General features: G+C 30.1%; 1 protein-coding gene across 1 annotated transcript in view; it reads left to right on the plus strand.

The window, feature by feature from the left end:
* LOC143068272 (VWFA and cache domain-containing protein 1-like) overlaps positions 1-9,431 on the plus strand; it is a 41,665-nt gene extending 32,234 nt beyond the window's left edge. The window contains exons 24-29 of the mRNA XM_076242194.1: positions 47-133; positions 766-881; positions 2,862-2,978; positions 3,235-3,377; positions 3,895-4,122; positions 4,869-9,431. Coding sequence (XP_076098309.1) covers positions 47-133; positions 766-881; positions 2,862-2,978; positions 3,235-3,377; positions 3,895-4,122; positions 4,869-5,272 — 1,095 coding nt within the window. The 3' untranslated portion in view covers positions 5,273-9,431. The remainder of the gene's footprint in view (positions 1-46; positions 134-765; positions 882-2,861; positions 2,979-3,234; positions 3,378-3,894; positions 4,123-4,868) is intronic.
* The last annotated feature ends 6,305 nt before the right edge of the window (positions 9,432-15,736 follow it).

Raw genomic sequence — 15,736 nt, forward strand, 5'->3', positions numbered from 1 at the left:
GAAATTTGATAATGACTTCAATAAATGTTTATTAAATCTATTTCAGATTGTACATATTCGAGGAACAAATGCTTTCCTAGGAATAGTAAATCACACATGTGATACAGCAACTGCCTTTTGTCCTTGTAGTATGGTAAGTAAGGAATATATAATCCTACAAATATAGATTAAAGTTTTGTATTATTTTTTTTTTTATATACCATCGCAAAAAAAAAAAACAACACAGACAACGACATCATACCATTATATGAACGCTTATTTATACGACCGCAAAAAAAAGTGTTCATATAATGGTATGATGTCGTTGTCTGAGTTGTCATCCGAAGAAATATTTAGTGTCCGGATAATAACTTTAGTTTAAGTGAATGGATCTCTATGAAATTTTATAGGTTTAATACCTGAAAAGGAAGGTTGGGATTGATTTTGGGGATGATGGTCCTTAACGTTTTGAATTAAGGGGCCCAAAACAAACATTTTTTTTTCCTTTCAGGAAATCTACTTGTGTACCATCAATGTTTAATACCACAGATAGAAGGTTTGAATTGATTTTGGGGGTTATGGTCTGAAATGTGTAGGAATTTGTAAATTTGTCTCATTCCAAAACATACATGATACCCAGGGAAGGCACTTTGAAAACATAGTCCTGATTAATTTTTAACCTGTTCAACACAATATTTTGCATCCATCCATTGTTGCAAATTCCTGGGTCCCATGTATGTTTTTATGGAACTGCCCTTAGACTTAATTGATATTTTTATTTTTCAGTCTGACAGATTATGTTTGAATTGTAAACAAATGGAACAGACAGTATGTGAGTGTCCTTGTGAATGTCAGTTAGATGTAGATTTCTGTACAGGGGGACTACTGGAGGAAGAAAACTTGTAAGTGTAAATGTATTCTGCTATTTTATGATTTTGATGCTGGGATGCTTCTTCATGTATCAATTTCTTTCATAAAAATGACTTATGGAATTGTATCTTTTTATATTGGTGGAAATAAAATGAAAACTGTGATAGTGTTATAAATATATTTATTTGTAAACAATATTTAGCACTCATGTCAATTTCAAATAAAACATATAAATACAATATAAACATAGCTAAAAGTCAGATATAGCACTTATGCAAACTAGTACATGATAATATGAATTAAAAGTCTATCTATAATAGGATCCAGATGTCAACAGGTGGAAACAATCTTGTTCTGACTCCATGATAAGAGGAAGTCTTCTTGGTATCAAAGCTCTGAGATCTTTAGGCTTGGTTTGTTTCTTCTGGTTCAGATATGTACGGAGATCTTCCCTTTGGACTGAGTTGTGGGAGTCAGTTGATCTCTTCTTGTTGTGCCTTCTGTATCTACGATTACTGTTGTCATGTTGTTGTTTTTCTCCAAGTCTTGAGTATACACTGGGTTTTGCCAGTTCTGTTTGGGTTGTGCTTGGTTTCTCTGGAGTTGTCTCCCATCTGATAAGTGATGGCTTAACTTTTTCCTGTTTGATATCTTGTAAGGTTGGTTTTATGTCTTGGTCCATGGGTTCCATCTTGACAGTTGCATTAATAGTTGGTTCTTGTTTAATATTGGTCGCATACTCCATTGGCTCTTGCTTTACTTGAACTGGGTTACTGTCGACTGGAACTGGATCATTCTTTAGATGCAAGATAAGGAAGTGACCAGTATCTGTTCTCCTGGTATGGTGAGTAACTTGTAGTCCTTGTGGTATTGAAGACAGGTAACTCTGGACAGAAGACTGAATTGACTGGTAGTGAGACATCTTGATGTACTGGAGGTTACTGTATGAGATTGTTTGATGGCTGACCTGGTGGTCATGGGGTTTTTATCATAAAATGTTGTAAAAACACCTAGTCTGATTGGCTAGTGCAATGAAAACAATGTTTAATGGAATTTAACAGCTTGGGATTATGAAAAATAAGAAATGATTTGATTGGTTGGTATAGCTTGGGATTTGAGAAGGTTACACAAGCTTATTACCGTAGTTAATTAATAAGTTCTTGATTTGTAATTAAAGGTTTTAATTATGATTTATCTTTTTAATTAGTTATATATTACTTATGAACAATAAATGAAACACTGATAAGTGTTCATTGTTTATGTTATTCCCCAAAAAAGGTTTAAAATAGTTAAGAAAAAAATCTAAATAAAGCAAAATATTTGAATTAACATTTTAAACATTTAATATTCAATCTGGCTAAGATAAAACATTAGTTCAGAAAAAAGTACCATTAGGTCCAATTTGTGTCTTGTTATGTGAGAAACTGATATAACCTTGATTGTTATCAACAAAACAGTGAAATAAGCACCATTGGATTTAAAGTAAAATCTTACAGTAAAATATTTGTAAATTCTCAAAAAATAGCCATTGCCATTAGGTACAAAATGTATACATTATAATGATGACAAGTCTTCAGTTTTGTCTTGTAGTCTGTTGTATTCTCTTTACTTCGGTTACTGCAACATATACAAATATCTCTGCTGCTGTTATCGATAAAAACAAAGGATATGGGGGTATCCTTCCATGATACAAAATCAGTAAATGCACAGTAAAAAGCACACAAATAGCAAAGGAATAACATTTTTATTGTTGCTCTTCATTTCAAAGTCACAGTAAGGCATTCGACATGTGGGCAAAACCGATCTCACCTCACTGCAAGTTTAAGTTGACCCTTGCATCAACTTGAATGGAATACTTTGCTAAAACAAGTAGGATACAAATACAGTATAATACTAAATTTGAACATTTCAGGAACTATTTTAAGACTTCTAGTGATATAAGCATTGCAGTAAATATGAATATCATAATCCTGGTTTTACATAGAATGAAAATAATTATTTTACTTTTTCAGTAATCCAAGTTGTGAAAGGGTACCAGAGAAGGAATCAATACTGAGACTGGATCCCAAACTAACAGAAGATAAAACTACATGTGGAAAACATATCTGTGCAGGGAGAACATCTAAATTGTAAGTCTACAGGGCACTTTTTATGGAAAATATGAGTGGGGGAGAGGTTTGTCCTGCTCCCTTAATAAAACATCTCCAAGTTAGCCATTTTGAGATAGATATTATACTTAATTGCTGTTTTTAACTTAAGTGGTATATGATTATTATGGTTCAATAGTTCAAGTCATTCCAGGTAAATGAGATGCAACCCCTTTCTCAAATTTCTACATTGCAAATCAGAGCTATGTTATATTAATTTTATTACTATATTTTACAGGGGTTGTATCAGTGTGATGGGATGTCAGTGGTGCCAGGTTCATAAAGACATGAATCCTATATCTACACCTTATTGTGCAGACCAGAGAGTATGTTTTGGTGGGATAGAGGAAGCACCAACTCCATATGGTGATGAAGTCAGAGGTAAGTAACAGTTTGAAATTACACTTATCAATAAAATACAATTAAAAAAATGGGAGATTTACAAAAGACATATTAAAGAAATGAAAGAAATACTTATTAACACTTTTATTGTAGATCTCAATCTATTCCTTATCCATCAAATAAAACAAACATTCAATATAAAAGAATAACAAAAAATTTGGAAGATTTATGAAAGACATGTTAAAAAAATAGGAGCTATATTGATTGATACTTTTATTGAAGTTTGTGTCTTTTTCTTATTCATCAAATGAAACAAACATTTAATATGATGATGCAAATTACATGTAAATATTTAATTTGGTACAAATTACTCAGATTTTGTATTTCTATAGAATCTCTACACCATATGCTTGTACCAATACAAATACAGTTTTTATCAAATAAAATATTAAATTAACAGCATGAAATATTGAATTAAAAACAATATGCTTCCAGTTTTTAGGAATTGTAAGAAAATTGTTTGAAAGTTTAAATTAAATTTTAATTTATTTTGTAGCAATGGCTCAGAATACTGAACAGACGAATACAAAGACAACCCCAGTAGGTCCAGTGGCAGGTGGAATCATGGGATGTTTCCTGGTTCTAGCGATGGGCGTTTATTGTTATCGTCATCATATTCATCGCACTAATCATCAATATATTACTACTTTACAAGAGAATACCAATCGTACCTCTAATTTTTACGATACAGATGATATTGATCCTATTGATGAACCTGGGACAGGTAACATTTCAATTGTTGAACAACAGTGATTATGATTTAAGAAAATGTGGTATGAGTGCCAATGAGACAACTCTCCATCCAAGTCACAATTTGTAAAAGTAAATGATTATAGGTCAAGGTACAGCCTTCAACAAGGAGCCTTGGCTCACATTAAACAGCAAGCTATTAAGAGCTTCCAAAATGACTAGTATTAAACCATTCAAACGGGCAAAACCAGTAATCTAATCTATATAAAAAACTAGAAACACTTATGAGTCACATCAACAAATGACAACCAGGTTTTGCATTTTAAATAGATAAATAAAATTGGTACCTATCTAATACTAATACCATCACCTTTAAGTTGCCAACACTCAAAGAATGATAAAAGGTGGGGATCAATCAATGATGGAAGTATCACCAAATAGAGGAATACAATGAGTTGATATAATTGAAATTATTCTTCAGGAAGCTGATGTGCATGTTGTTATCAAAATATAAAGTTTTTATTCACTAAATGTATTTCTGATATTGCTTATATCTAAAGTCAGAATAATATTTCATATTTTATCTTATCAAAGCAAATATTTACAGACTGTTTTCCGCAAAGATTTTGTTTAGGGCAAATAACAAACAAGAATTAGTTATAAGTTTGAAATTTCATCGGGATATTTGATGACAAAAGCTTGCAATTTCTAATGCATTAAATTGCTTGCAAGTTTACTTATAATTCTATTTTGTCAGTTAAAACTTAAATTCTTTTGTAGGTCACACAAATTTTCTGTTGGCAACATTTGAAAATCCAGCAGCTGTATCGCCGTATCGTATGAGTACATCATATCGTCGACCTCCAGGTGGTGGTGACAGTGATCATGGTTATAGTACCATGACACCACACGAGGACAGTGAACATGCTAGTTTGCCGTGTTCTGAACCTTTTATAAGTAAAGACAGATACAAACCAGTGTCGTATGCAATAAGCAAATCTCATGCATTACCTCCTCCTCCGTCATCCAATAGGAGGAGTCGAAGTCCAACTCCGCCACAAACAAAACTTACAAACTTTTACCAACCAATACCTGAACAAACTATCATACCTCAACAAACAATCTTACCAGGTGTTCACAGTGTAATAGCTAATGTTCAAGTTCACATGGTGGACACACATTAACATGTGACTTAAAGGGCAATTATTTTACATGGAGTACTTCTCATCAGACTGGAGTGATGGTCAGGGATAAAATTCTGAAGAAAATTTAGTGTGTAATACATGACCATTTGAAAAGCATTAATAGTGAAGGTAGACAACTCTTCTCTGATATAAGTGAAGGTAGACAACTCTTCTCAGGTATGATGGATAGATAATTGAAGTGTTTAAATGACCAAATCACTCCATGATGAATAAAGAAGTTGGATCTCAGGAAGATGGCTAAGATTTAATATTTATTATACGTGTACAGATATATATATAGTGCTATAAACCTGCTTTGTTAATATACTGCTGAAGACTTTGTATATACATATTTTATGGCAAGCTCTTTAAATATGCAACTGTTCAAATTTCTTATTGTATTATGCAGTATGTGCATATATTTATTGCCTATTGTAAGCCTTTTCACTTCATATGTTATGAAGGTTAGTATGGTAAAAACCTATAGTGCAACAGAGTATGTTTCTATAGATGATGTGCAGGTACTTGCTATTTTTGATATTTTAAAAGTATTTTATAAGACAGATTATTTTGCAGATGAAATTTATGCCAACCTACTATATGTTTTAATGAATTAAATTTTAGCTGAGCTTTAAACATATTAATCAAATATTCAGATTCAGAAATAATTGTAACTCCTAGTTATCAAATTTTAATCAATGATGAAATGTATGAAGAGCTAAATTATAAAAAGAAATATATTCTAAAGATTTTTGTTTTAAGCAGTTTCTACATTATTTTAGCAAAACCATTTTTACAGCAGATGTACTTTGATGTGCCATTATTTTTTATAAGTGGATGTTTTTATAGATCTTTTTTCAATGTTTTACTGTGAAATATCAGAACAATTTTAATGTATCCCTACTTTATGCAGGATTTTGTGAGTTTGTGTTGTTATCCTGATATAGCATGGTTTTTTATGTGGCCTTTTTTACCAAGCTGTCAAATTATTTTAAAATGCCAAACAGGAGAAAATATTAAGTTTTTTTTTTAAATATTTGTTCCTTTTCTTCAAACTATTGCATCAGTTGTGACTTTAACTTTCATATGCTGATATTTTTGCAGCTTTTTAAATTTGTCTGAAAATGTATGAAAACATTCAAATAATGCATTTTTTAAACTGTGCCATGATATATATGTAACACTGTAAGTTATAGTCTTGTTTAATTTTAATTGTTTCTCAAAAAAAAATCTACAGTTTTATTTCAATATCTTTGATCACTGAATTTTTGTTTTACTAAAAAAAAACAATTAAAAAAAATGACACATGTATTTATAAATTTGATTGAAATTTTGATTCATTTAAAACTTTTTTATACAGAAGAAAATCATGGATATATTTTGACAGGATGGACATATTTCAAGATAATGACACATTTTTTGGAGTGTTACATACATTTGATGAACACAATTTTAATGGCAATGTTTATGTTAAAATATTTCTCAATAGAAATGTATGTGTGGTATGTTTATTAAAATACATATATAATATATATGTAAGAGCTTTGTACAAACAATACAATTACGTGTTTTTGTTTTAACTACCTCGATATAATATGTCATCCTATGTATATTCCATGCTATTCATCGGTGTGTCGTTCTTACACACGTTATACATAATATTCATCCGTGTGTTGTTCTTGGACACTTTATTTTAGACAATTTATACATACTATTAGTTTATCTGTTTATTTTGTTAGAACTTTACCACTCACACATTGTAATTAGTCAACATAAAATGTTGTTGTATATATGTATATAAGTCATAAATTCATTATTTATATAACAGCATTATAGATATTGAGATAAGTTGAAAGTAAGGTTGAATTTTTAATGTTTTCTAAAAAAAATTTGGTTTACAGATGACTGACTGTTATAAGATCAGATTTTTCCTTTAATAGAATATAATGAGTTAAATTTAAACCATGCTGTTATAAAATATACCTTGAATCAATGCAATGGTAAATTATTTGTATCTTTGGTTAAAATTGATCATCTCCTAAAACCGATATTAGAATGATAATTCAATTTTGCATCCTACAAATAGGAATCTTACAGTTCTTTATCAGTTATTCACGATAATAAAAAAAAAATAGTATCAGATTGATTAATTTGATTTTCAAACAATAATACCATTATATCAGATTTTAAATTTAAAAAAATGTTTTACTGTTTAATATAATTATGAAATGATATTGGGTAAAAGTGATGTTCACAGTACAGTATCTTGCTACTCTTGCTTGGCAAAATAATTTGGAAACAAAGAGTTTTCAATCCAAAATCTAAAGTAAGAATGGATGTTATTATTGATATTTTGAAAAAAATATACTTCAGATAACTGTTTATTGTTAATTTCAATGAGTCTTCTATTTTCAAATTTTGCCTGTGGACAGTGGTCAATTAACACAAAATGAATCTGTTTCTTCAAAATCCATTAAATATTCAATTTCTGAAGTTGATATTTAATGGATTTAGTATTTATGTTTGACTGCTTATATTGTCTTAAATTCCTATGAAATAAATAAGAGAGAGTGATTTTACAAGTTTATTGTATTCAGATTTGAAAAAAAGCCCATACATTTATGTTTTGGAACAAATTTTATGAAATAATCTTTAGAGTTATGAAATATATTATGTTAAATAGCCTCTGGAATAAGATATAACAATTAGTTTACCATTTTTCCTTTGTATAGACTAATCACTATTCTGTTTAAGGATAATTTAGATTTGGGTGCTCTCTAACACCTATGTAGATATGTTAAATAACTTGATAGTATTTGTGTATGAAAGATACAGACTGTATTATAAATAAATAGTAAGGAGTATCCTAAATAGGTTTACCTTCTACTTCAATTACATAAATGAAATAAAATTGATGAGATCAAAATATGTATTTACCCCAGGTCTTCCTATAGAAATATGTATACTTCCAGTGTTAAACATTATGGTTGTTTTATCAATGGCTAATGGTGAATGAAATTTCTCTTTTTTTTTTAAAGGAGTTCTCTTCAAAAACAATGTTTTCATTGTAAATAAATGCCTTTATATATGTTTATTAATTAGCAATATGTGATATAAGTTCCTGAAGGTTTGCAAATACTTAAAGGTTTTTGTTAAGAATTTATTAGTTTTTGTTTTATTATTTTATGCTCTTTAAAGTCCAAAGGATAAAGGCCACAACTTATATTTCACAGCTGAAAATTGATGTCATAGTTAAGGTTTTATTTTAAGTTGATTTAGTTCAAAATATCACCATTGTTTTTGGTGTTAGAAAGTTGATTTTAAGCGTAAAGTTTACATTTTTAATGAATTTTGTATTTTGTGTTGGAATACACAGTCTGAAAATAAGAGGATGTACAGGTTGTTTCATATCTCAAATTCAGATAATATAACATTAAGATGACTTTGATCCAAATTGAAGCCAAGAAGAATGATAATTATATTGATTTCCTTTGTCTATATCGACACGGTGTAGAAATAAATTAAATAATGAAGCTTCATGTTTGATCCTTCTTTATAACCTTTGAAATTATATTTTTACTATAATAAAACTAGTATTTGTAAAATTGCAAACAATTTGAAGAGTTTTCCTGAAATATTCATTTTGTTAACAGAAAATTTTACTTTTATTAACACCATTAAGGATCTATAGTTGAGATACTCAATTCAATTATAAAAGAACATGTTTTTTTCTTAAAAGGAGAATTATTTTAGTGTAACAACCAAATCTGTACATTGGAAATTCTGCAGTGCCTGAATGGTGAAATTTTAATTTTCCACTCTGACATAATAAAGAAGGTTATCTCCCTTTTGTCATTCTTAAAGAAGTTATTATCTCCCTTTGTTATATTAGATTTCAGCAAACCAAGTCTTAAGCATATTTATTCACCTGTTTATGAAATCGTTTATTGTTAGTGATGGTAATATTAGATGTTCATTACTGGTAATGGACTTTGGTTAATATATTATTGTGTCAAACATTAAGTCATATAAAGGTTGTAGCATTACAAAGTTAGTAATTCATTTTTTTTTTCAAAATAGTTTGTGGAACAAACATAACCTATTGTCATCCTTTACAATGAATTGTCATTGGAATTTTATAATAAAATACGTCAAGAAATTCTTTGTTTTATTTTCTCTGACCAAAAACAGCAACAGAGATGGAACTAAGGTATAAGTCTAAGATTGTGTTTGAGAAATTAACCATAGCTACGCAAGGATCTATTAGGTACAAAAGCTAATACTAAATACCTTCAAGACTTTGTATTGGTAGAAATTTAATAAGAATGTCAGATGGCTGTGATCAAATAGAGAATATTAAGACATTGGCATAAGGCCCTGTATAATTTCATAAAATTATATGTGTCAGACTAAGGATGTATGGAGCCAGGAAAATATCTTTATACATAGTTTGAATCAGTCAAAACATATCTGTTGGTCTGTTATATATTGCTTACTTCATATTTAAGAGATTGATTTAACAGCATCAGAGAGAATAGGGTTTTCTATTAAATGCTTAATGAAGGAGTTTGAAATTTGTAGGAAAAAAAAGATATCCCATATCCCCCTCTTTTCTAAGGATAAAAGCCAAAAAGGATAGACATTGATGACTCATATATTATTCATTTTTTCCTTCCCAAGAAATTGATTAGGGGATACACAGCTACTTTTGCATAGGTACTATTTCTGTACTAAAAAAATGCAGTACTGGAAATTTACTTTTAATGTTTAGTACTATTTTTTAATTTAAAACTATTGTAATATCTAGGTACTTGTATTTTACAGTACTTGATGTGTAATAAATATTTTGGTACAGAAATAATACAATATTCCATGTTTGAAAATCATAACTTTAAGAGATTTGAAATAGAAAATCTTTCAAAATGCTGAAAATGTATCAGTAGTAACCAACAATCTGTAGTACTTAGATTTCAAGTACAAATAAAGTACTGTAAAATACAGGTACCTAAATATTACAATAATTTTAGAGTAACAAAATACATGTAGTAATGAATATTAAAAGTAGATTTCCAGTACTACAAATTTTTAGTACAGAAATAGTTCCTATGCAAAAGTAACTGTCTAGGGATCACCTATGATATCAAATCATGAGGGGGATAGAACGGGTGTTAGGAATAAATATTGGAATCCGCTTTAAGCATGGACCTTCTTTACATAACTTTAGTTTCTTGAGAGTTAAAATATTCAGTCATTCTAATATATCTATATCTTTTAGGTACTAGGTTAATCTTATAGATAGCTTACAAAGCAGAAAAGATTGCTTAGAAATTGACAGATTTAGATATTGCTCTGGAATCATTATATTCTTTAGATGGAGGAAACTAGTCTGATGTAGACCATTCATTATGTCCTTGTGGAAAAATGTCTTTAAATAAAGTAATTGCTGTTAAAGGGACTGAAGAAAAACATTTTTTTTAATTCTCATTGTTTCTTTATTGCTGAAATTTCTTTAGATTGATATGTATAAATCTTTTTTATCTCAAATATTTGAAGTTGATGATAGTTGAAATAAATTATATTGAATACATATATATATAATTTAATTTGGTCATAAACCCAACTTTACACTAGGCTAGCAGGTTGAGCTTTATAAAAAGCCTACTCACAAGGTAATTTTAAGACCAACAGTAAGACACATTGTTATGGGTTTTTATGCCCCACCTACGAAAGTAGAGGGGCATTATGTCTTCTGGTCTGTGCGTCAGTTCATCGGTTTGTTCCTTTGTCTGTCCGTTCGTTCGTTCGTCCTCTTTGATTTGACTCTGAAAAAAAGTTCTGGATTGGGAACTTAAGTTTTTATACGACCGCAAAAATTTAAATTTTTCGTCGTATATTGCTATCCTGTTGGCGTTGTCGTCGTTGTCGTCCGAATACTTTTAGTTTTCGCACTCTAACTTTAGTAAAAGTGAATAGAAATCTATGAAATTTAAACACAAGGTTTATGACCACAAAAGGAAGGTTGGAATTGATTTTTGGAGTTGAGGTCACAACAGTTTATGAATGAGGGGCCAAAAAGGGGCCCAAATAAGCATTATTTTTGGTTTTTGCACCATAACTTTAGTATAAGTAAATAGAAATGTATGAAATTTAAACACAAGGTTTATGACCATAAAAGGAAAGTTGGGTTTGATTTTTGGAGTTTTGGTCCCAACAGTTTAGGAATAAGGGGCCCAAAGGGTCCAAAATTGAACTTTGTGTGATTTCATCAAAAAGACATCTAACTATGTATGTAGATTCTTAATTTTTGGTCCCGTTTTCAAATTGGTCTACATTAAGGTCCAAAGGGTCCAAAATTAAACTTAGTTTGATTTTAACAAAAATTGAATCCTTGGGGTTCTTTGATATGCTGAATTTTAAAATGTACTTAGATTTTTGATTATTGGCCTAGTTTTCAAGTTGGTCCAAATGGGGGTCCAAAATTAAACTGTTCAGGGTTCGACCTCTGCGGTGGTATAAAGCTGCGCCCTGCAGAGCACCTGGTTATTTTTGGATTGTAATGAAACTTATACATATGGAAGACAAGAGAGAAGGATGCAGCTTATTAATGTCAAGGTCAATCGATCAAAGGTGAAGGTCACTTACCAAAAACAGGTAAAATCCCAGAAATTGTTTCTGGATGGTAACCTTACTTTTGTCAAGCCTTCGACTTTAGTCGAAAAAGCGAGAATATTTATATATATAGTGATCCTCCATTCCATCGGCGTCATAGACAACATTCACAAATGTTCACTCCATGGTTAAAGTTTTTGAAATTTTGATAACTTTCTTAAACTATCCTGGATTTCTACTAAACTTGGACAGAAGCTTGTTTATGTTCATAAGATAGTATCCAGAAGTAAATTTTGTAAAATTAAAATCCCGTTTTTCTTATTTTACTAATTTTTTTGCCAGGAAACATAACATTCACTCTGTGGTTAAAGTTTTTTTTTAATTTTAATAACTTTCTTAAGGGAAGACATCAAAAGATCGATGTAGGATAAAAAAACTTAAATCAAATAGTTTGGGGGTGGGGGGTCAACATTGCTGCAAGTTTTGTTAATCTAAAATTAATTTTACATATATCCCTATTGGTCAATCAATTTATCCCAAATTAAGTTAAGAGGGGTTGTGGGGGTCAGTGAAAAAACTATGTGAATTAAGTTTTTTATCCTTCGTTGAACTTTAGATATCGTCCCTAAACAATCCTGGATTTGTACCAAACTTGGACAGAAGCTTGTTTCTGATCATAAGATAGTATCCAGAAGTAAATTTTGTAAAAAAAAAAAATTTTTTTTCGTATTTACTCATAAATGGACTTAGTTTTTCTTCCAGTTAACATTACATACAGTCTGCAGTTCAAGTTTTTAAAACATATATAAGATTCGTAAACTAACCTGGATTTTTACCAAATTTGGACAGAAGCTTCTTGCAATCAAAAGAGAGTATTGAGAGGAATATTTTTATTGATTTTCATTGAGTGTGTGATTAACAGCAAAAGTAGGCGAGACACTGGGTTCCACGAAACACTTACGAATTTTTCTTTGAATTATGGAAATGAAACTTACTGTTACATATATATAGATGAAAAATAAGCAAGCCTACTGAGTTTTGGTTCAAAGGTCACTTGCCAGATTTATAGAAATAGCATCTGGATGGTAACTTGATTTTTCTTGCTTGATTGGAATGTACCTTGTAGATTCAAATATTTAGGGAAGGGGTAGATTTGTTTAGTCAGATCTTTCTATACATTTTATTACTTTTTTCTAACTTGATTATCATACTTTTCAAAGTTATAACTCAGACATATTTTGTCCCCAGTTCAACCTTTGGAATAAATAAATCATGTTATCCTAGTATGTCAGTTGACAGAATATAACAAGAAAACTGGAGATAATTTCACATTTTTCATGAAATGCTGGACAGATATATTGGTTTGTTTTGTAATTGTTTTGACATTCTTGTGTCCTTAATTCGTCACTCTTAGATAGTGTGTAAATTTTGTTCTAGAAGTTTTAATATTTAAAACCACATTAACGCATATATACGCTACCTAATTGATGGTGGAAATTCTAGTCTTTTTCGAAATATATTCCAGTTATAAAGCTGATACTATTATTGCCCAGATTTGATAAAATCGTTGTCGGGTGAATATGTCCGGGCGACGGTTCAATTAACCTTGACCTTTTTGTTATTTATCTGTAATCTGTCTTATCAGAGACATGTATTTATATATCTCTGGTCTTATGTATGCATAAAAAAAAATATGGTCAACTAGTAGTTATAGTATGTACTGCATGTCAGAAGAGACATAAAATAGTCTCATGTACCATAATTGCACGAGCCTGGACCATTAGTGAAATGAGAAATTGAAGGAACCTTGAATATCTAAATGAAAGCCGTTGGAAGTTCCCTGTTTTAAATCTCAAACGTTTGGAACATAGGTCACTGTTAGTCCCAAAAACAACATACTAGTTTATCGTTTTACTCCATAGTTCTTGTTTTCTGGAAAACGCTAGATGTACAACTTCATATCCTGTATAGTTTGTGTAAGTCTGTATAAATTGGAGGATTCATTATTCCATAGATGTGATTATTCTATCCGCATCAGCTGGTTTCAAAGGTATATGCAAAAAAACTCCAAATTTTGGTCAGGCAACACTGAACCATGGACCCCGACTCAATTTGATTAGGTAATTGAAAAGGACAAACGTGCTCTAAAGTGAGCCTTATATGAAACACGCTTGCAAATGAGGCCCCTCATGGGGGGTCCTAGTAATCACATAATCACCATTTTTTTGCCAATATAATCACATAATCATTAAATATTTGCTTATCTTTAGTAATCAAATAATCATAAACTAAAAATACAGTCCTAGGTAATCAAATAATCATGAAATATTTGGCTTAATAATCAAATAATCATTAAAAAAACGGCCAAGTAATCACATAATCAAAAACCCCAAGAGGGCCCTCGCAAATAAAGCACTTCACTATACAATATTCTAATCACGAGTTTAGCTGAATGCATGAAAGTATTATCGTAATCAGAGACATATATACACATGTGTATATATGTCTCTGTCGTAATCTATGTTATGATTTTTAAATAAATGTACTAATGGACAAAAAAAGCATAAAATCAGAAATGTAAAGTACATTATATGTATCTGATTAAACCAACAAAAATTAAGAGTGACAAATATTGATTAACAACAATATAAACAAAAGAAATATTCATTTGACCAAATTTTAGGTCAAATTTTCGATTCAACTAGAACATTTGACCGATGTAGACGACTAAATTTTTTCCACTGCATCTACCACCACTCATTTTTTTAAATGAAAAAAATAAAAATAAAATGTAGAATAACAAACTAGTTAAAGAAATTGTTAGTAAATCTCGTCTTTATCTCAATGTGAGTAATAGTCAGATTAAGGTAACTGGTTGGTAAATCAACTTTACGATCTCAAAGATACATTGTGAAATTTTAAAAGCAATTACAACATAGAGAACAGAATATGAATATAGATAAAATGATATTTTAAGAATTGAATGCATCTTTTTGTAAATTTATTGGGGTGTAAAAGCGTTGACCGAAATAAATTTTGTATGAAGCGCGGAAGCGCTTCATTCTAAAAATGTGCGCACGGTCAACGCTTTTACAACCCTATAAAGTTACAAAAAGAAGCATTCAATACTTATAATTACATTTTTTAGCTATGATCATGAAAACACGAATTTTATATATTTTTTTTATTTAATTCACCTGTGCACTATATTGTTGGACCACGTGTTATCATGAATGAAAAGTTGTATTGAGCAATACAACTGCTTACGGAATAACACGTGGTGTGCAGTTATAGCCAATCAGAATAAAGTATTATAATGAAACATACATCTAATGTAATTATAATAATATCAAACGTTTACAATTAGAAAATTAAACACTTTGATAATGAAAAAAGTACAGAAAATGTATAGATGAATAATGTGTAGATATTCATTAACTTAAACGAGAGGCTTTACCGAGGCTTTTGTATATAACTTTTAGAATTTAGCATTGACTAAATCTCCAACAATCTAATTAAAACATAGATCGCTGATTTTGTAGCTCATATGTAACGAAATCAGAGATCTTTTTAATGATATTGAATCTCAAATAAAATCTTATCAAAACATTTGATTTTCGGAAGTTTTTTTGTTGTTTTTTTTTTTGCGACATCTAAATGATAGTAAAATCAATTCCTTTTCAATCATAGATTTCCAACCATCCCCTCTTTTGAATATGCAAACAAATAATCCAATTTAGATGCAAAATGTTTTAATGTACTTTAACAATTTGACCCGTTTCTAATTCTACGGTTTATCAACAGATTTGTACATCATTAGATATGATTACGCCTGACCTTTTACATGTCCTAGTA

This window comes from Mytilus galloprovincialis, chromosome 1 (genome assembly GCF_965363235.1).
Source record: "Mytilus galloprovincialis chromosome 1, xbMytGall1.hap1.1, whole genome shotgun sequence".
Taxonomy (NCBI): domain Eukaryota; kingdom Metazoa; phylum Mollusca; class Bivalvia; order Mytilida; family Mytilidae; genus Mytilus; species Mytilus galloprovincialis.